The sequence below is a fragment of the Equus quagga genome, chromosome 2 (genome assembly GCF_021613505.1).
Source record: "Equus quagga isolate Etosha38 chromosome 2, UCLA_HA_Equagga_1.0, whole genome shotgun sequence".
Lineage (NCBI taxonomy): Eukaryota > Metazoa > Chordata > Mammalia > Perissodactyla > Equidae > Equus > Equus quagga.
The window spans coordinates 59,918,156-59,939,653 of record NC_060268.1 but is presented as its reverse complement, the minus strand read 5'-3'; the positions used below and the strand labels follow the sequence as shown (position 1 = coordinate 59,939,653).

The window sequence follows — 21,498 nt, the reverse complement described above, 5'->3', positions numbered from 1 at the left end:
GAAGAGGATTCCATTTTACATTTTACATTTACTCCACTAGACCCTTCTACAGCTCTGAACTCACGGCTCCAAGTGAAACTACGTATGTCAATCACCACCCTAGAACACAGAGCCATACTCAAGAAATGTGAACTCTCCTCTCCTTTCAGCTACTCCTATTTCCTAGAAATTAATACACCAAAATATTCTAACACGGAACTCAGAGGTCTTAAAGAACCACAGAGTAAGGTCCATAAACTGCTGGAAAACTGCTCCCCCTTCAAGCCATACCATACCTCCTTAATGATACTTTCTTAACTGTCAGTAGCAAGAGGACAAAATGATAGCTAGTGCAGTTAGAAAGCAGAAAGCTTTCTATAGTTTTGTATTTTAAGTATACAGGTTTGATGTGTTTTGAAAAATGTATACGCCTGTGAACCAACCACCAAAACCAAGATTTAATATTTTGATTACTTCAGAAGTTCCCTCATGCCCCTTTGAAGTTAATTCCCACTCCAGCCCTCAGATCCTCAGGCAACCACTGACCTACTCAGTTACCGTGGATTAATTCTGTCTGTCCTAGAATTTCATATAAATGGAATCACACAGTATGTACTCTTTTGAGTAGGGCTTCTTTCACTCAGCACATTTTTGAGATTCATCCAGGTTGTGTGTATCAACAGTTTGTTCATTTTTATTGTTGAGCTGTATTCCACTGCTTGAACATATCAAAATTTGTTTAGTCACTCATCTGGTGATAAATATTTTGGTTGTTTGTAGTTTGGGCTGTTATGAATAAAGATGCTACGAATGTTTGTACAAACAAATGTTTTCCTTTCTTTTTGGTCAATATTGAGAAGTGGGGTTGATGGGCTGTATGGTTTAATTTTAAAAGAAACTACCAAACTGTTTTCCAAAGTGGTTGTCCCTTTCCCTGGCTGCTTTTAAGAATCCCTCTCTCTCACTGGTTTTTAGCAACTTGACTATTTTTTTGCTTTTTAGTTTTTTACAGCTTTACTGTTGTGTAATTTTTATACAATAAACTCCACATACTTAAAGTATATCATTGATGAATACATATGACCATCACCACAATCAAGATCATAAACATATCTATCACCCCCAAAAGTTTCCTCATGCTCCTTTGTAATTCTTCTCTCCTTCTTCTTCCCTCATTCCCCAGGTAACCACTGATTTGCATTTTGTCACTACAGATTAGTTTGCAATTTCTAGATTTATATAAATGAAATCACATAATGTGTGCTCTTTTTCGTCTGACTCTTTCACTCAGTATCACTCTTTTAAGATTCATCTATATTGTTGCATGCATCAATGGTTTGTTCTTTAAATGGTTAAGTAGTATCCTATTGTATGGATATACCACAGTTTATCCATTCAACTGCTGGTGGACATTGGGTTGTTTCTAGTTTCTGGCTACTACAAATAAAACTACTATGAACATTCATGTACAAGAGCCTGAATGGACATATGCTTTCATTTCTTCCGGGAAAATCCTAGGAGTGAAATGGCTGAACGTATAATAGGTACATGCTTAATGCTTTATGAAACTGACAAGCTGCTTTGCACATAGCTGTGCCATTCTACGTTCCTATCAGCAGCATCTGAGAGGTCCAGGTGCTCCACATTCTCTATAAAGTGTGGTCAGTCCCTTTAGACATTCTAGTGGGTGCATAATGATATCTCATTGTGATTTTAATTTACATTTCCCTAATGACTAACGATGATGAATATCTTTTCATGTGTTTATTTGATATTTGCATATCTTCTTTAGTAAAGTGTCTGTTCAAATCTTTTACCCATTTTTTTAAATTGAATTATCTTTTTACTATTAAGTTGTAAGAGGTCTTTATATACTCTAGGTAGTCTTTTGACAGATATATGTTTTGCCAATATTTTCTCTCAGTCTGTGGTTTGCCTTTTTATTTTTGTCAGTGTGTTTTAAAAAGCAAATGTTTTTAATTTAGAAAAAGTACAATTTATTGATTTCTTTCCTTTATAGTTTATGCCTTTTGTGTCCCATTTTAAAAACTCTTTGCCAAAACACAGGTCACTAAGATGGTCTCCTGTGCTTTCTTTTAGAAGTTTTACAGTTTTAACTCTTACAGTTCGACCTACGATCCACTGAGAGTAAATCTTTGAACCTGTGTGAGGCAGCGGCAGAGGTTCATTTTTGTGTATATGGGTATTCAATTGCTCCAGCATCATTTGTTGAAAAGATTCTTCTTCTCCTACTGAACTACCCCGGAATCTTTGTCAAAAGTCAATTTACCATATATGTATGTGTCTATATCTCAACTCTTCATTCTGTTCTATTTGGTCTATTATGTTTAGCTTTATACCAATACAACACTCTACTGATTACTGTAGCTTTATAATAAATCATGAAATCAGGTAGTCTAAGTCCCTCAACTTTGTTTTTCTTTTCAAGGTTGTTTTAGTTATTCTAGGTCCTTTGCATTTCCACATAAATTTTAGACACAATTAGTCAATTCTACAATAAAGGCTTCTGAGATTTTCAATGGGATGGCCTTGAATCTATAGACCAATTAATGCAAAACTGACACCTTCACACTGCGGTGGTTATGGTTACAATGTAAATATACGTAATGCCACTTAAAGTGTACAATTAAAAATGGTTAAAATGGTAAATTTTATGTTATGTATATTTTATCACAGTTCTTAAAAAGTTTTAATTAAACAAAAGTGCCTACTTTAAAATTTTCAGACTCCTGGGCCCCAGCCCAGACCTACTGAAGCAGAACCACTGTTTACCATTTGCAAACACTGTCCCAATTAGGTGAGGTCTAAATGAAGACCTGAATGACCAGTGCTTGGAAGCAGCAGTACTAAGAAAAAGAAACACAGAGAGGGAGGATGCTGGAAATGAACCTATGAGTCAGCCTTGTCAAAGCTGGCTCACCACAGTGCTCAGGCAGCTAACAGGTAGAATTTATCATTCTGGATTGTAAGCTGGCCAGTCAATTCCATCAGTCCAGTCTGGTGCAGTCAACTCCTCCTCAGCCCTCCCCCCCTTATACCTGTCACTGTTGGCACACTGCAGCTGAGGTGACAGAGTCAACAGCACTGTTTTTTTCTCTTTCCTCTGTCTTCATCTTTTTTTTAAAAATAAGATTTATTGAGCTATAATTTATATATTATAACATGCAGCCACTTTAGTGGAAAGTTCCACTTTAATTTTTATTTTATTTTTTTGGTGAGGAAGATTAGCCCTGAGCTAACATCCACCGTCAATCCTCCTCTTTTTGCTAAGGAAGATTGCCCCTGAGGTAACATCTGTGCCCATCTTCCTCTATTTTATATGTGGGACACTTGCCACAGCATGGCTTGATAAGCGGTGTAGGTCCATGCCCAGGATCCAAACCAGTGAACCCTGGGCCGCTGAAGCGGAGTGCACGAACTTAACCAGTACACCACCGGGCCAGCCCCAATAGAAAGCTTGAATTTTGATAAATGCACATACCCATGTATCTACCACCACAATCAAGATATAACACTTCCATCACCCCAAAAAGTTCCCTCATGTTCCTTTGAAGTTAATCTCTCCCTAGACCCTCGGGCAACCACTGATCTACTTTCTGTCACTATAGGTCCACTGTTGTTTTCTCTATAATTTTACATAAACAGAAATAGTTTGTACTGTTTTGTGTTGGGCTTCTTTCATCCAGCATAAACGTTTTTGAGATCCATCGAAGCCACATGTATCAGTAGCCTGTTTTTATTGCTAATTAGTATTCTATTGTATGGACATGCTACAACTTGTTTCTCTCTTTGCCTGTTGAAGAGCATTTTGCTTGTTTCTACTACAAATATAACTGCTTTAAACATTTGCATATAAGTCTGTATAGATAGAAGTTTTCATTTACCTTGGATAAATATCTAAGAGTGGGATGGTCACATGGTAAGTGTATGTGTAGTTTTATTAAAAGAAACCAGAGTTCATTTCATAGTCAAACTCATATCCAGTTGGCTAGTCATGGCTTTGGGCCTATGCAAAATCCAGTCCAGGAGACAGACAGTGACACTGGGGCTTGGGTAACTCAGTTCTAGCTGAGGCTCTGGCCTGGGCTTGCTGGGTGACAATGCCTGTCACAGCCTCAGGTAACAGGTATACCACAGACCAAAAGGTGGGCAGGACTTGCTGCTCCAGCCATCAAACTAAACAGTCAAAGACTTTTAATAAAAATTTAAAATACTATGAAATAGCTTTTATAGCAAAATAAAACACAAAAGAGGATACACCAACTTCTAGATTTCAGCTAAAATTCAAAAAGTAACAGCTAGCAAGTAATTTCTTACCTCTGTGCATAATCTTGTGCTTCTCCCTCAGATACGTCAGGCCTTTTATTACCTAGAGGAAAGGGAATGCAAAAAGACGAGCAACTGAAATTGTTGTGTTTAGAAAATACTCAATCTCTCTGTCTTAAAATGATCTAGAAAATATTTCATCTAACATAAATTTGCCTTCTTCTCTTACTTTTTATTCATTCTTTTGTTTGATTTTTTAAACCCGCCTTATCAAGAAACCATCATTTTACATGTTATTAAGTAAAATTGATTATTGCAAATTTAAAACTTTGCTTGAATTCATTTTTTTCTAAATCTGCAATCTAAAAAGAGGCTTTCTAATGCCCAAATGGGAATTCTTTTGGATACTTTGTCCTATTTTCCAAGATACAGATTTTAATATAAAGTCACTTTTCTAGTTCTGAGAGAAAATATTGTATCTAGATCAGAAAAATTCTAGTGAGAAAAACCCACTTTTCTTACAAACTTACCCTTCCTTGACTTGCTACCTTCCTCCTTTGTCTATTTCCTACCAACTCATTAACTTACTAATGAGGAAACTTGGGAGAAAAATTTCACAATATACTCACAGCAATGCTAACTTTTCCTAAAATTTGCTCAGGAATTCTTCCAGCTTTCTTTAGGACTTGATCCAAGGAACCCCCATCCTAAGAAGAAGAATACCAGGCCTTTTAGTGACGGTGCTTCTAACTATTCTTCCAAGTGTGAAACTTCAGTAGGAAAGTGAATCCCACACAAGGCAAGTCCTCCTGGAGGTACCCTTTGATTTGTTCCAGACATCAAATAAGATATGAATGCAAAACATTATGGGAGGGATCTAATAACTAGTAACTCAAATGCTATGAACGATCATTAAACAAATTACTAATTCAGTGGTCAAAAAAGGGGCTTGATTTGCACTGAACTGACCTGGTGGTTAGGAATACAGGCTCTAGATTATTATAAGGCTATTATAATAATCATACAGCTATTGTAAGTTTAAGCTAACACATATAAAGCATTTAGAACAATGCACAGCCCACAGTAAGTGCTCAATAAATGTTAGCCATTTTATCACGATAATACATCACAACTTGCATTTGGTATTATCCTAACAAATCATATTTAATAAAACCCAAAGAAAAATGTCATAAGAAGCAATAACTCATTCCACAAATCCTACAAAGCGCTGTGGACTGTATTAGGTTCTATGGGGGAAGAGATATGAAAAAGACCTAGCTTCTGCACTCAATAAATTTACAGACTAGTAGGGAAATACACAACTCTTAATCAAACAAAACAGAATAAATGTATAAGAAAAGTACTGTAGACACGCCGGGAGAAGAAATTCTGATTTCACTGAGAAGATGGCATTTGAGCTGAAATCTTACTCAGAGGATGAGTACAATTTCTGTACCTGGACAGGGAGAGGAGCAGGGGAGAAAAGAACAGGGTATCTCAATAAGATCAAAAGCAGAGAACCGTTAAACTGCTTAGTACTCCTGGGATGACAGGTGGTTCATTTCACTGTGGCTGCATGAAGAAGTGCCGTGGCAGATCAAGCTGGAAATGGCCAGCTCTGGGGAGATCGCGGCACCTCACCAAGAAAACAAGACTTGACTTTACGGGGGCAGAAGGAAAGGAAACCGACCTGAGTGTTTTAAGATGAAAACCATAGCAGAGAAAGAGGCAGAGGGATCAGCGAGGAGCTAAGCAGTGGGAGATGACATGAGGGACCCCAGGCAGAGATGGTGGAGGGTGCAAGAGAGGATACAAGTGGGGTATGAAGCAGCCCCTGTAGGACTCACACACCAGGGCCTTTCCATTTACAGATTCTATATTTTAACCTGAAATCTTGAAGAAATGTTTCACCCAGGGAACCCAGATGCATCGAGGCAGAAAGAGGTTCCCGCCACCATGGCTTTAAGTGTAGCTAATTATCAGCCACAAATTAAAACTACCTTCAGAAGCAGAGACAATTCCTGCAAACTCAGACTCATTGCCTAAAGTATCTTACCTACACTGAGCAGTTACTGTCATCATCTATCATTTATTAACCACCACTGTGTAAGGCACAGGGATAGGAAAGGAACTGGGATGGAAACAACTATAAATACAGGAAAAAACACAGCCTGCTTGGGGAGACAGAACTTATTCATAAAGAGGCCAAAGCATCTTAAATCTTCCTCTGAAACAAAGCAGGGAACAAACAGTTGAATGAAGAGAACAGATACTGCTACAGGTGCTCTGAGGAGGAAGTGATTCCTGGACAAACTGGCTAAGGGAAGAGTTCGCAACAGGAATGACACAAAAACTCAGCCTTGGAGGTAGGTAAGACCTGGGTAAGCAGAAAGACTTCCCACAGACATCCTGCTCCAATATCACCCAGACTCTAGGATGCAACCACAGAATGTGAGGTCACAGAACAATGCATAACGTGATAAACAAAAGAAGGACAGAATATAATCCCACTTTTATAAAAGTAAAAAATTGTGTGGGGGCCAGCCCCATGGCCAAGTGGTTAAGTTTGTGCACTCTGCTTCGGCGGCACAGGGTTTCACGAGTTCGAATCCTGGGCGTGGACATGGCACCGCTCATCAAGCCATGCTGAGGCGGCGTCCCACATGCCACAACTAGAAGGACCCACAACTACAAAAAAATACCCAACTATGTACCGAGGGATTTTGGGAGAAAAAGGAAAAAAAAAAGTGTGTGTATACTCAAACAAATTAGAACTCAAAAATGTTATCAATGATTAATTCTAGTCTAGGTAGTAAGTTTATCAGGGATTTTTGTTGCATGATAGTTTTTTCTTTGTGCTTTTTATTGTTTATAAATTTTCTACAATGAATAAGTCTTTCACCTTTTTAAATTACTGAACTCATTTATGAAAGTGGAGAACTAAATCCATAAATCAATTAACAGATACTTACTGAGCATGTATTTTGTGCAAAGGCACTGTTAGGTAAATACAATACTGCTCTCCTTCTAAAGGGAGAAAATAAGTAAGACATTTAGAGACACAGACCTCTCAGGAAATGTTACCTAAAATATGCTAAAGAATAGATTATCAATTTAAATATTCTACGATTATAAAAAGGATAGTTTGGACCAATCACTTTCTATCACAGTCAACTCTGGATCACAGATGCTGATGGAAAAAGAAAGTAGTATAGGTGTGGATTCTCAAAGGCACACTAACACCTCTGAAGGTGTTCGACTTCTAATCATAACTCCCTAGCCCAACTGTCTACTGGTGGGTCACTCAATGAAGGAGCACAGTGCAGGATTCTGAAACTCAACCTATAATTTCACATCTCCACTCAGATAGGAGACTGGAATGACGAATCCAGAACCAAACAGATCTCCCCTGTAAACACACTTATTTTCCAAGAGCCCTACCCAAGCTGGGACCCAGGCTGAGGTCTGAGTCATCCTATGAGCCTGGCTGCCTTCACAATGCCACAGCTCCCTGGTGGCCAAATCAGGACAGCACCACAGCCCAGGTAACCACACCTAAGTCAGCAGGCTCGCAGAAACGTCATAGCATCTCTCAATTTCCCTTATCAATGAGAAGAGGGACTCCAGCGCAGAAAGTTTCTGAGCCATGTCTATTTTGCTTCCAGTTGAATGTGGTTTCAAGCTCCTTTGTTTGAAAGGCTTTGCCTAATTCTCAGGGAGGACTATGCACTTGAAAGAAGGTAACAAAGCAGCTCTATCAAAATCTGCCTCAAATGAGGTAGAAAAGCTAGCCCTGTGGTTCTCAGGTTCCACAGCCTAGGACAGAAGGCAGCCCAGCTAACTGTCTTGGTTTACACTTTCCCTGGAGGTTGCGGTAAATATTTCTATTAGAAAGGAAGAAAACTTGCCTCTCTTCCTTTTAACCTCCTTCTGAGCTATAAGCAGAGCGAGAATGTGAACAATGGAATTAGCAAGATTTAAGAAGCATGAACCACAGCCAGGATTACCCAGAGTTGCCTGCAACTCACCTTACAACTTTTTAATTCTACCTCACTGTTACCAAGGACTTGCCTTCACTGACTAAAGCTGCTAAAATTGTACTTATTTTTAGAAACCAATTATTAACTAAGTCAATGGTGCTTCTGTGAATGTTTTCTATAAAAGAGACAAATGCTTTATGGAAAAAAAGAAAAAAGAGCTCAAAAGCTTTCACTCCTGCATGAGAACCATCAACCCTGAGTCCCCAGTTCTCTGGTTGCTCAGCTATCATCTGAACAGTCACCCACTTCCCCAAAGATGGCAGCGTTCCTTTTCTGATCAGGGAGCACTCATCTGGGTCTCAAAATTCAGGCTGGCAGTGCAAACACAGCTTCTTTCTAGGAAAGGTGAGGCCTTGGCTGAGTGCTTTAAAGAGTGGGGTTCGATGAATGCTGATGACACATTTACTTTAAAATGCATCCAAAAAATGATTAGTGCAATGGATAGATGGACAATATGTGGTAAAGCAAATATGGCAAAACAGTAATCGTACATTCCAGTTGGTGGGTTTAGACTGTGCGTTATATAATTCCTTCACCTTTCTATATGTTTGACAATTTTAATAAAGTGTTGGGGAAAAATGTTAATAACAAATAACATCATGTGAAGACAAAGACACAGAGAGGAACCAAAGAACCTCAACAGTTGGGACGTGGCTAATGGCCAGACCTCTACGTGACAATGCCTTTGAAATATGAAATGTGAGGCAAAGTAGAAATCCCAAAGGAGAAGTAGCAGCCAGCAGTAACAGAGTTTTCTCATCCGGGGCAGGTGGTGCAGGAGCTCTCTTGCAGGAGGGGCTGCTCAGGGACCAAGGAAAGAGTGACAGTGTCCAGAGCTAAAGCTGAAAGCTACTCTGGCATTCACGGCTGCTTGGCCTTCTGGCCACACCTGCCTCCCTCCAGGATCCCAACTCTGGCAGCTCTGAGCCTCTCCACTAGTATTAACAGACTATTCCAGCTGCCCTCTGAGCCTATCTATAGCCAGGAACAGAAGGCCCTACTGCAGACTCCAAGGCCTGACTCTCTCCCACTGAGCCCCAAGCCTGACCTCCCTCATTCAGTCATTCAACATATATCACCTAATAGGTGTGACACTGTGCTTGCCCCTCAAAAGGTTTTGACCCCCAACCCCCACAGCCTCTGACAGCCAGTTTTCCAGGCTTAGGCTCCCCAGGGTAATTCCAGACATGGCTTCTGCTTCAGGGACTTGTGTGGAAGTACTCCACTATTCCCACAGAACCAAATAAATCCATGGGGGAAAAAACTGACCTACAGATACCAGAAATGGGCGAAGAGAATAGGAAACCAACCCGTCATGTTCTGTGTCATCTTCTCCTCCTGGAAGGGAATGCTGGTGGGGAGGGGAGGAACAGGGCAAGGAGCACAAAAGTTGTGATCAATATCTATGAGTCCAGAGTGAATAAGGGATTCCAGAATAACGAAGCCCCAAAACAGGTTAATTTAAGACAAATAAAAAGACTGTCTTCCACATGACAAGAGGATACATAAGGCTAATAAAAGACAATCCAGCAAGGTCTGAATAAATAAATAGGCCACTGTCTATCAATGTTTGGGGCCTAATTACAACCTCTGAAGCAAGCACCCTGGAGTTCAACATGCTCACCCTACAAACAGCCTCCTGGTTCCCCTATTGAAGGGAGAATTCTGGGTGGCACAGAACTTGGAGGTAACTCAGGGAAGAATTTCTAATGGTTCAGAAGACAGCAGGCATGAGATGACACATACTGGTGCTCAGAAGCCCTTATGTCCACACTGACACTCCTCACTTGAGACCGCCCTAGAACACAGCCATCCAGCCTGTGAACAGCTTTAGGGGGCAGAGATGCTATTCTCAATGTCTCCATGCCTCAGTAGCTCATGTGGTGCCCTGCACATAATAGGCACTAAAAATAAGTGTTTATGAGGCTGAACCCATGTTGATTAACTAATGTAAACCCTGATGGCCTACAAGGGCCAAAAACCACAGAAATACAGGATGTTGGCATGGGGAGGAGTCCCTAGAGAGGATCTGGTCCAAACATTTCTCTGCAGACATGAGAAAATCATGAGCGAGTATAAGGCTTGCATAGGCTAATGGAGAGAGTATGAAATCTAAAGCAAGCAGATCTGGTTAGAGTTCAGCTCTGACTCTTATTGGTTATGTGACTAAGACTAATTACTAAATCTCCCAAGGCCTTCCTCTCTCCATCTAGCAGCTGGGGAGGTCAACAATCCGTCTGACATGACAGGGCTGATGTGATTAATAACTTAAGTAATATGAAGAGGACTTGGCAAGTTGTGGCAGATGCAAAAGCTAGTTACTATATGTCTATGTCTAGTCATGTCACCACCCACCTTTCACTAATTTGGCAATACCTCAGAGGAAAGAAGGCTATTCTGGCCTTTCCTGTCACTGGTTTATCACCATCACCTCCACTCTCTTCCCCTTCTAGTTTTCCAGGACCTCCATTGCCACTGACACATCGTCATACAGAACTCTTGGGCTAGAGCTAGAAAACCGACCACCATCAGCAAAAGGAGCACAAGAAACCCAAAGGATAAGGAACAGCTCCTTCTCTCCTGCTGTCTCCGCCCCCAAGGGGGGGTACCAAAAGATGTGAAAAATAATCAGCACCTAGGCCTGGGTTAGGACCAAGCCAGAAATGTTCACACGCTTCCCACAGAGACTGCTTGGCTCTCACTGAAGTAAGAGGGAAGGAGAGCTTTCTCAGTAACCTTTAGACATGCAGAAGATGTTTTCAGGATCTACATTCCATAGGCACCCACAAGAGTTGGCAGATGCCTGCAACAGTATGACACTTTCTGATCATTAAAATGAAGAGACATTCAAAATAATGGGGGTACCAGCAAGGGACAAACCTCCCAGGGAGGGTTCTCCTGGAGTTCATTAAGACGAAGCACTGGGGCTCTCATTCCAGAGGTCAGGGCAGCTCTAGAGAGCCAGGAAAAATGTGGAAAAGTTGCTGAGGGACGCTGTGCTGCACTGAAAGCACAGCAGCCACGAATTACGCAGGCTCAATCACGTCAGCCCCGGTGAGAATAAGGCAAAAGACAATGTTTACAGAAGACATGCCGAGTCAGACAGTGTGCTGGAAGACTCATGTCTGTTATTTTAATTGATCCCCACCACAGGAAGACAGGTATAATAATAGCCATTCTACAGATGAGGGAACTGAGAATCAGAAAGATAAAGAAACTTGCCAAAGGTCAATGATGAGAAGACGACAATCAGTAAACAAACAATTATTGAGCACCTGCTGTGTGCCAGGATTAGGGGCTTTAGAGACAGTGGCAAACAAGACAGAGTGCCTCCTTGGATTTCTGAGGAGAAGGGAGACATGAATAAACATTCAGATCCCCAAGTCCCCGGTGCCACACCTCCTAATGGGGAGAGAAAAAAACAGCAACCATGAAGCCAGTCTCCCTCTTTGAAGTTCTAGGCATTGAGGATGGAAACAGGATCCCAGTCACTACTAGTGGATTCAACGAAGTACAAGCAGTGGGGTCAGACTGCCTGCGTTTAATTCTACCAGTACCACTTACTAGCTGCATGACCTCCTTGGGTAAGATATTCCATTTCTCTGAGCCTCAGTTTCCTCATGTGTAAAATAGGGATAATGTACCCACTCAATAAGATTGTTGTGAAAAGGCAATAAAATCTTAATTTTCTTAGGATAGTGCTTGATATAAAATACACCCAATAAATATTAGTTTATCTTATAAGTATTGCTAACATTATTATTGTTACTGTTATTGTAATTACTGTTCATCACTGGGAAGAGAAAGAAGGGACTCCAGGTAGCTAATGGTAAAAAGACTGGCCATTCACATACACAGAATGCCCTCTCTAATGTGCGTTAGGTGGGACTGCTTCTCTGCACGCCTAAAGAACCCTGCGGGTTGCCCTTAAAGCAGATCATAAACTCTCTGAGGGACTGTCTCACTCATCTTCATAACTCCACAACTGTGTAGCTAGCACACAGCACTGCATATAATAAATGGATTTAAACTATGTTAACCAGACTTTACCCACGTCAAAATCTTGGGGTCAAGAAAACTAGCAGATGTGCTCTAGGCACACTCACCAGGGACACCCGGTTGCTGCCACCTGCCTTTGAAGAGAGGCAGGGACCTAGGAAGGAGGCCTGTCATCCTCTGGCTATTCCAGGTCCTACAGCCGGGCTTCCCAGATGCCCAAGACAGTGATGTGGAACAGGGAGGCAGCTGGTCACCTCCTAGACCAAAGATTAGACGAGAGCCGCCCAACTCCAGAGGCCAACAGGTCGCCACATACCATGTGCTCCATGCAGATGCTGATCTCACCATCGCTGTAGAATGCGCCATAGAAGCCCACAATATATGGGGAGTTGCACTCATGTAGAACCTGCAGCTCCCTTATGATCTGGTTCCGGATCGCAGGCTTGATCTCCAGGTGAATTAGCTGGGAAAAGAAAGGTGGGAGGAGCAGAAGGTTTAAAACTACATGGATGGGGGCCAGCCCCAGTAGCCTAGTGGTTAAGTTCAGTGTGTTCTGCTTCAGTGGCCTGGGGTTTGGTTCCTGGGCACGGACCTATACCACTCTGTTAGTAGCCATGCCGTGCTGGTGGCCCACATATGAAAAAATAGAGGAAGACTGGCACTGATGTTAGCTCAGGGTAAATCTTCGTCAGCAAAAAAAACGAAACAAAACAAAACAAAAAACCATGCATGGAAGCTTTCTTAAATGCTTAAGCTCTTAAAGGTAAGAAGAGAAGAAATAACCAAGTTTTCTCATTTTTTTTGTGTGTGAGCATGACTGGCCCTAAGCTAACATCTGTTGCCAGTCTTTCTCTATTCTTATGTGGGATGCTGCCACAGCATGACTTGACAAGTGGTGCTAGATCAGTGCCTGGGATCCAAACCTGTGAACCCCAGGCCACCAAAGCAGAGCACACCAACTTAACCACTTACATGACCAGGCCAGCCCAACAAGCAAGTTTTAACAGATAAGTTTTGCCCAACCAAATCCCTGAGTCCCAACGTACCACAGCAGGTGCTGACACTGGAGGAGCTGTAACCAGGGGAGGGCCAGCTCTGACTCTGCTCCTGAGAGCCAAGACTGAGAAAGAGGGAACTCACTCCTCCCAAGAATAGAACTGAATGGAGAGTTTCCTCAAAAAGGACCCATGAAGCTGAGAGATGAGGGTAAAGTGGGCTTGAGGACTTGGTTGATACTTAAGGGCTGTGGGAGGAGAAGGGTAGAAGGACCTGGGTATGCTAACCTAAGCTGCCCAAGAGATTTCTCTTTGACCTCAGGAACCCAATGTGGTTGAGATGTAACCAAGGTCTCTGGTGCCTCCTTGTGTCCCCCTAATGTTGTCCCCTGTTTCAGCTGGAGAGACAGGTGACAGGCACATGAAATGGTTACTGAGTAAGGCTGAGCTTCTAAAAAGCACCATAGACAATGAGTCAGAGGACATGGAAGCAGTGGTTACCAGTGTGGGCTAGAGCAGCTACTGAAAGCTAGATAAGAGATGGGTCTTGAAGATGGGCACTGTTTGCAAAGATGGAAGGAACAGTACGAGCAAAAAATATGTGGACAAAAATGAATATGGTGTGGGGAAAAGCACAGAGGAGTCCAACTTCACTGGAGCCGGGGAGCTGTGTTCAGAAAGAGGAGGACCAAGGTTATATGGGAAGGGAATTCCAGCTCAAAGACTACAGGCCATGGTGGGAAGCTGAGATGTTACACTGCAGGGAGATGAAGGGGAGCCACTGGCAGGTCTGGAGCATGGGGAAACCACTTGAAATGCGGGTTCTGTGCACCCCTGGGACTGGGTAAATGAAAGCAGCTTCTCCTGTACTGGATAAATGATGAACAGGCACCCTAGCATTCTTTCCAGAGCACACAGAAAGCTAGAGAAGGGTCACCTGAAGTTATTTTCCAGTCTGGGGATGGGATAAATGGACTAACACATCATTAATGTGTTTATCTATAATCTGACAACAAGTTCGAAGTTCAAACAGCACAAAAAGGTACTAAATGAAAAGTCAGTCTTCCTTTCACCTTTGTCTGTAGGCCCCCAGGTCTTCCAAGAGATAACCCAGTTACCTGCCTCCAAACCAACTTGAGTCAGCCTTTTTTTTTTAAGTGACCTCACCTTTCTGGCCATGACCAAACCAGACGGTTTGTGGGCAACCTTGAATACCACACCACCATTGCCAGCACCCAGCTCACTGATCTTCTCAAAGTCATCATCCTTCAGTTCCCCAACCTTCTGCTTCTGAGTAAGAAAGGCCTCAAGGCGCTTTCGCTGCTGTTCATCGAGCTCCAGCTCCTCCAGCTTCTTCTGCAAGGCCTCCAGGTTGGTCCTGTCCCAAAGTGGGGAGCACACGTCAATATCATCACTAGAGAAGTTCACCCAGAGGAGGAGGCTGGGGGGAGGGTGCCATCTGCTGTGGCTCTGCCCCTCCCCTTCAGCAGCCCCACACACTTCACCAATGACACACTTCTCCCCTCAAGGTCTTGGTTTCCTCATTTGTAAAATGAGGGAATTAGATCTCTCTCAGTATGCTGCGAGTCTATAAGAGGAACCAAAGAATCTACTAAAATCCAAAATAAGCCACCTTAATTTGATTTAAAACCCCAGTTTCAAAAGCCCACCTAGAGTTGGTTTTATTAAGTTAACATCACATACCAAACAAAATTTATTTCCTAAAACCACTTAACTGAAACCAAACCAAATCGTCAAAACAGGCTCTAAAGCAAAATACAACAGTAGAAACCCTCCTGTCCAACGTAATCAGGTCAGGAACCAAGTTAATAAAAATAAAGCAAGGAATCATAAAAAGATCCATGTAAAATTTTTATTTTTGCATAATACATACAAATGTGCATTCATTTACCCATCTTCTCACACAGGGCAAGGCCCTCTTTGAGTCAGGCGTCCACTGGGAAGAGCCCCACATCATCTTTCTTACACGAACCAGAATACAAGACACTGTCTATCATTTCTAATTCCTGATTCTGTAAAGTGGAATAAGAATAAAGACACTTACAGAGTAACGCCAGAATAAAATTCTAAGAGTTTTATGATTTCCCCCAATCTTAATGCTCATCTAATTTGACAGTAATGTTTTTAGTGACTTGGACATTATTTAGTCTTTCCACGGCTTTTAACTGGTGTTCATAGGTGGAAAAAAAGGAAAGAAAATGACTTCATTGCAGTCATATTTCTTGAGTTTATCTGATATTTAAATATATTACTTAATTAGAATACGAGCTACAACTGCACACACAGCTTTGGGAACAAACTGGCTCTTGGTAAGCACATAATTCAACCAGTGGGTGCCGAAGAGAGCAGGACAGGCCGAGAGCAGCCTGCTAGTCATGAGTTCAGCATACTGTGGGCATTACTAAGCGTTTTACAGAGAGAACTGAAAAGTGCTCATTACTCCCAGGAGTTAGTTACAAGGAGGATGGTAAAGAGCTTCCAGTGTGTTTCATTTGATTTCAGTCCCTAGTCTAAACAAACAACACAGGTGACAAGACAGGCCATCATTACACATCAGAATGCTGGTGGCCCCCACAAACACACACCATTTCTGAGCTCGAAGGTTAGGAGCAAGCATACTCTCCCACTCTTCATTCGCACTTTACTCCAAACCTCAAGAAGGCAGGGAGATGGTGACCTAATGCCTGCCCAGTGCATGGGAAGATCCAACACTGCCTGACAAATAACACGGTACATGGGGCCAAAGTGGACACAAGGCTGATTTTACCCATCTCCTCACTGGGTAACTGGGGGAGGAAAGCTGGTGCTATGAACCGAATGTGCCCCCTTCCCCAAGTTCATATGTAGAAGCCCGAACCCCCGGTGTAACTATGCTTAGAGATAGGACTTTTAGGAGGTAATTAAGGTTAAATAAGGTCATATGGGTGGAGTCCTAGTCGATAGGATCGGTGGCCTTATAAGAAGAGAGGTGGCCTCCCCCAAAACCCCCCGCACACACTGACACTCTCACCTCGGACTTCAAGCCTCCAGAACTGTGAGAAAATAAGCGTCTGCTGTTTAAGCCGCCCAGGCTACGGTATTTTATCACGCAGCCCAAGCACACTAAGTCAGCTGGCCCATATTCTCATCCTGCTGAAAGGCTCAACTAGGTCTCACAGCTGCCCCTGTCCCTCAGGCGTGGGGACCCAGACACGTGTGGCTGGAGCTCATGATGCGGACCCTCTGGCTCCTCTCCCTCAGGTCTCTCTACAAAGGAGCCCATGGATGATAACATTTAGAAACACATGTCAAATGCAGACAGACCCACAGCTAAAACTTGGATGAGGTTACAGTTGCCTGGAGGGCTCAGCAGTCCAGCTGCAAATGAGGACTCCAAAAGCTACTGTCAAAATACACACACACACTGAGTGGGTAAGAGGGAGAGAGGGAAGGAGGGCTGGATGGAAGGAAAATCACTCTCCTCACAACACTGTATATTCTTCTAAATGTTTTATACTTATTAACGCATTTAATCCACAACAATCCTACATTTACAACAGATAGCAAACTCAAGCACAGACAGGTGAATTAACTTGTCCAAAGCCACACAGCTAGCAAGCAGCAGAGCCAGGATTCAAACCTGGGAAGAGAGAATTTCTAACCTTAACCACGAGGCTGTATTTTCTCTTCAGAAAGTTCAATACTTTCAAGGGAGGCAACTTGTAAACATGGGTAAGATCCTAGTGAGGGGCATTTAACATGCCAGGGCTCAATCAGACAGGAAGATGGTGTACCCGCACGAAGAGCCCTTTGCCCCAGATGCAATCCTGGCTCCCTGCACGTCAACCTGAACATGGCCTTGCCGGTAACACTGATATAAGAAACTCCACCCATTCAGCAAAAAAAGGGAATGTCAACTATGCTCGTTTTCCTGTCTCTCTGTAGAAATAAGTAATTCTCCCAAGTTCAGGAAGAAAAACTAAATCTGGGCTTTGTGCCACCTGCCTCCCTCCTCTAGCTCCTAAGCTCTGCTGGCTAACCACCTATCCCACCAGCTAAGGAACCGGCTTCTGATCTGTGCTTTCAGAAGGTGCAGCCAGGGAGACATGGCCAAGACTGTCAGCTGTGGTGGCAAGACTTTTGCTGCCAAATTAACAAGTCATTACTAATCAGAAATCCTGGATTCATAGAATATCTCGAATTTGTCACGGACTAGCTGTGTGACCATGGACAAGTCATTTAACCCTGACTCATCTCAGTTTCCTTTTCTGTAAAACGGAGCGACAACTCCATGCTCACTTCACCAGGGGAGGATAGAAATAGAAAAATAATGGAAGAAACACTAGAATTCTGACACATTTTCACGCTAACGCTACTGCAGGTGGGGCTAGGTTGGAGGATGAGGAGGAGCCAACGGAGCAACTGCAGGATCCAGAAATTACTGCCTTTCCTTTAATTTAATAATTCTTAAGACCTTCTAAAAGTTTTTTAAAAGCTGTTTCAGAGAATGAAAGACAAAAGATTTTATCAGAAGGTCAAAGGAAAATCCTGGCATCAAAATGCCTTTCAGTACTCATTAAAAAGAAATCAATCAATAATGTAACAGGATTGCTTCCTCTTGCACAGGGAGTGGATGATGTTCAACAAGGCTCATTTCTGCTTCCCAGGGTGAAATGCCTCAAGCAAAGGAAACAGGAAGAAGGGCCCTCACCCCTCAACCACACCACAAGTCTCCAAAATTCAGAGGACAGGAACCTGCCTCCTTTACAATCTTCGGTTTTAACTGAAATCAGCAAAATCAGGACTAGAAATTGAGAAAAGAAACTGGAGCCCAGCACAATAAATCTCTGACACACACACAGCCCTCTCCTGGGACCAGCTGTGATGAGCTCTGACCCCTATCACGTTCACCACAGCAGAGAGAAAGTCACACATTGTAACGTGAGTTCTGCACCATGGCTGTCTTAAAGTAAATGCAAATTCATCAATACAAGAAGATTACATGTTTGAAATGGGAAAAAACAGAAAAAAACAAGGAACGCAGAAAGAAAACAAGTGTTGTCATTTGTGTTCTGAAAACACCAGGGAGGCACAATGAAGTGGGTGGGGAAAGGATGATCCTATGGGCAAGAACATCTCCTTCCCTCTCATCTCACCCATCTGCTAAGCCTAATTGCACTACCACAACCAGAATCTTTCATTTGTGGCTCAGTAGTTTAAATCAAGAAGCAGTATAAAATGCAGCACAGGGAGGGACCTTAAAGACCACCTGATCCAACCCACTTTACAGGTGAGAAAACTGAGGTCCAGAGAGGACAAGGTCACAGTTTATTGGTGGCAGGTCTCCCAACTCCTAAAAGAGAGCTCCTTTCAAGGCCCCACGCTGCCACCTCCAACCCTGATGGTCACTGAAATGGGAAGCTGACCTAAAAGGATGACTGAAGGGAGAGGCAGATGATGTCCAGACAAAGGAACGGAGTCTTCAAACTGCTGCACACCAAACATAAATGGGCCACAACTGAATGTCAAACCCCAGCCAGCTGTCTGTCACCAACCTGAGCCTTGCTCTACCATGGCAGAGCAAGGCTGCTCTAGGTGGCCGACTCTGCCTCTGACAGGAGGGAGTACACAGGGAAGAGCAGAGGATGACAACCAATCACTGCGTGGGAAGGAGAGAAAGTCCCAGTGCAGGTGGGTGTCCTCACCAGAGAGCCCAGGGAGCTGTGAAGTTCTCTCTCCCCTGTGGCATTTGGCAAGTAGGGAATACTACTGGGCAGGGAAAGCAAGGCAGAAAGACCCAAGCTAAGAGGGAAGAGAACTCAGAGACTAAGGCTGAAACCCCTGGATCCACACCCTATACCACTCCCATCTGTGAGATCCTGGGCAAGGTACCTTTCTTTCTGGTCCTCAGTTTCCATACTCATGAAAAAAATACATGGGGAGGAAAGAGGGAAGAGCCATCTAGATATCTCTGAGGTCCAAGCCTGTCAATGTGACAGTCAGCTAAGGAGGTACAAAGAAGACTGAGGTGTGCTCAGGTTGAGGGGCTGAGGAGCCTCACCGGCGGGGGTGGGGGGAAATGTGAGGAGAAAAGAGAAGAACTGGCTTCATGAAGGGCTGGCTGCAGAGTCAAACCACAAACAGAGGGGATGCAGGGGTTACAAAGAGTAGTCAGGAGGAAAGGAGAATGGGCCTCAAGGAGGAAGCCAGAGGGAGCCAAAGGTGCAGTTTACCAAATTCCAGACTCCACCCCAGGCTAGACCATCTAGCCTGTGTGTTAGTGCAGACATGCCAACCAGGGCCAGCCCCAGACAAAGTGCTGGAGAAGGGGCTCTATACCCTCCCACACTCAATCCTGCAGGTCACTGGAGAGAACTGCTCAACTAACTAAGCAACAAAATTCTAGGATTATGTATAGAGGCTCTGTGAAAGAAGCCAGATGCAAAAGAATACATACTATGTCATTCTACATATATAAAATTCAAAAAAAAGGCTAAATTAATCTATGCAATTATAAAGCAGGAAAGTGATCACCCTTTGAGCAGGGAGGGTAGTAATTAGCAGGGAGCATGTGATGGTTAATTGTATGTGTCAACTTGAACGGGCCATGGTGCAGAGATATCTGGCCAAACATTATTCTAGATGTTTCTATGAAAGTATTTTGGGTGGTTGGAGGTGAGATTAACATTTAAGTTGATAGACTTTGAGTAAAGCAGCAGATTACCCTCCATAATGTGAGTGGGCCTCATCCAATCAGTTGTAGGCCTTAAGAGAACAAAGATTCACCTCCCCAAAGAAGGAATTCTGCCAGCAGAATGCCTTTGGACTCAAACAGCAACTCTCTCATGGGTCTCCAGCCTGCCCAGCCTACCCTGGAGATTTTGGACATACCAGGCTTCCACAATCGCATAAACCAATTTCTTAAAAAGTCCCAGTCAGTATCTGTCTCCTGTCTCTCTCAATCTCAATCTCTCTTGATAGACAGACAGGCAGATAGATGACTGAGAGACTGATAGATCTTGGATGTAGGGTTCTGATTTCCTTTTACTGTTTTTTCCTCTTTGTATTTCAGTTTGGATAATTTCTATGGACCTATCTTCAGGGTCACTGATTCTTTCCTCAGTTCTGTCTAGTCTGCTGATGAGCCTGTTGACCTTTGATGTCATATTTTCAAAAATTTCTAGCATTTCCACTTGAATCTATTTTCAGTTTCCACCTCTTCTGAAATTCCTCATTTGTTCATGCATATTATCTACCTTTAACATATCAATTATGGTTATTTTAAAAGCCCTGCCTGATAATTCGAACATCCAGGTCACCTCTGAGTGTGGTTCTGTTGATTGCCTTATCTCTTGATAACAGATTGGGTTTTTTTCTCTTTTGATTTTTGTGCCTTATAATTTCTGACTGAATGCTGGACATTATGACAGAAGAACAGAGATCATGATAAATTGTCTTTATGCTTGCTAATGGGCAGCTCTTCTGTCATGCTGTTAGTCAAGAGTTGAGCTGGGTTGGGTTTTCTTGTTAATGTCGTTACCACCACAGTCTGCAAATTTCTCCAGCAATGTGTTTTATCTGGTGCTTAGAGTGGAACCCGAGCTGCAGTCTTCCTGTTCCCCTCTCAGTTTTGAACTATCCCTTAATGCCTGGCCACAGAGAGAGGTCTTTCTCCATGCTCTTGCCCCTCCTCCAGGGGTAGACAGCAATTACTCTTATTTGGTGGTAGGCCTGTGGCAGAGACAGGGAGGCTCTCTCTTGTCCTGATCCAGCCTGTCTTAAGCAGGCCCTAGGAGCATGGATTTCCCCTCCTCTCCATGGCAGCCAAACTCTACTCTGTATTTGTGGCAGTTCTTGGGCAGGAGAAAGGTTCCTATACCACCTCCAGCAAGAGCAGACCTTTGTAGACTTCTATTTCTTGGTGTTGAGCCCAAGTCTGGGCTTAGATTCTTAAGCAGCTATGAGAAGCCATGCTTCAGTGCAGCCATTCTCCTGCATGGTTCACAGTGTGCTTCACTGGGGTTATCAGAGGTACTTTTTTTCCTTTTCCTTGATGCTGGCTGCTCATACCTTTGCCGCCTACTCTTCTCTGCTTGCTGACAAATGTGTAGGTGAGAAAAGTATCACAGTCATTGTTCTTGAAAGCAGCCCAAAGACCCACTTCCAGGGCCAGAAACATATACAGGAAATCAGCTGCT

The 21,498-nt window shown here is 43.0% G+C and overlaps 1 protein-coding gene across 1 annotated transcript in view; it reads right to left on the bottom strand.

Moving 5' to 3' along the window:
• MAP2K1 (mitogen-activated protein kinase kinase 1) overlaps positions 1–21,498 on the bottom strand; it is a 74,506-nt gene that overhangs the window by 26,697 nt on the left and 26,311 nt on the right. The window contains exons 2-5 of the mRNA XM_046653038.1: positions 14,468–14,678; positions 12,622–12,768; positions 4,896–4,973; positions 4,318–4,369 (exon numbers count right to left, since the gene is read on the bottom strand). Of these exons, the coding sequence (XP_046508994.1) occupies positions 4,318–4,369; positions 4,896–4,973; positions 12,622–12,768; positions 14,468–14,678 (488 nt within the window). The remainder of the gene's footprint in view (positions 1–4,317; positions 4,370–4,895; positions 4,974–12,621; positions 12,769–14,467; positions 14,679–21,498) is intronic.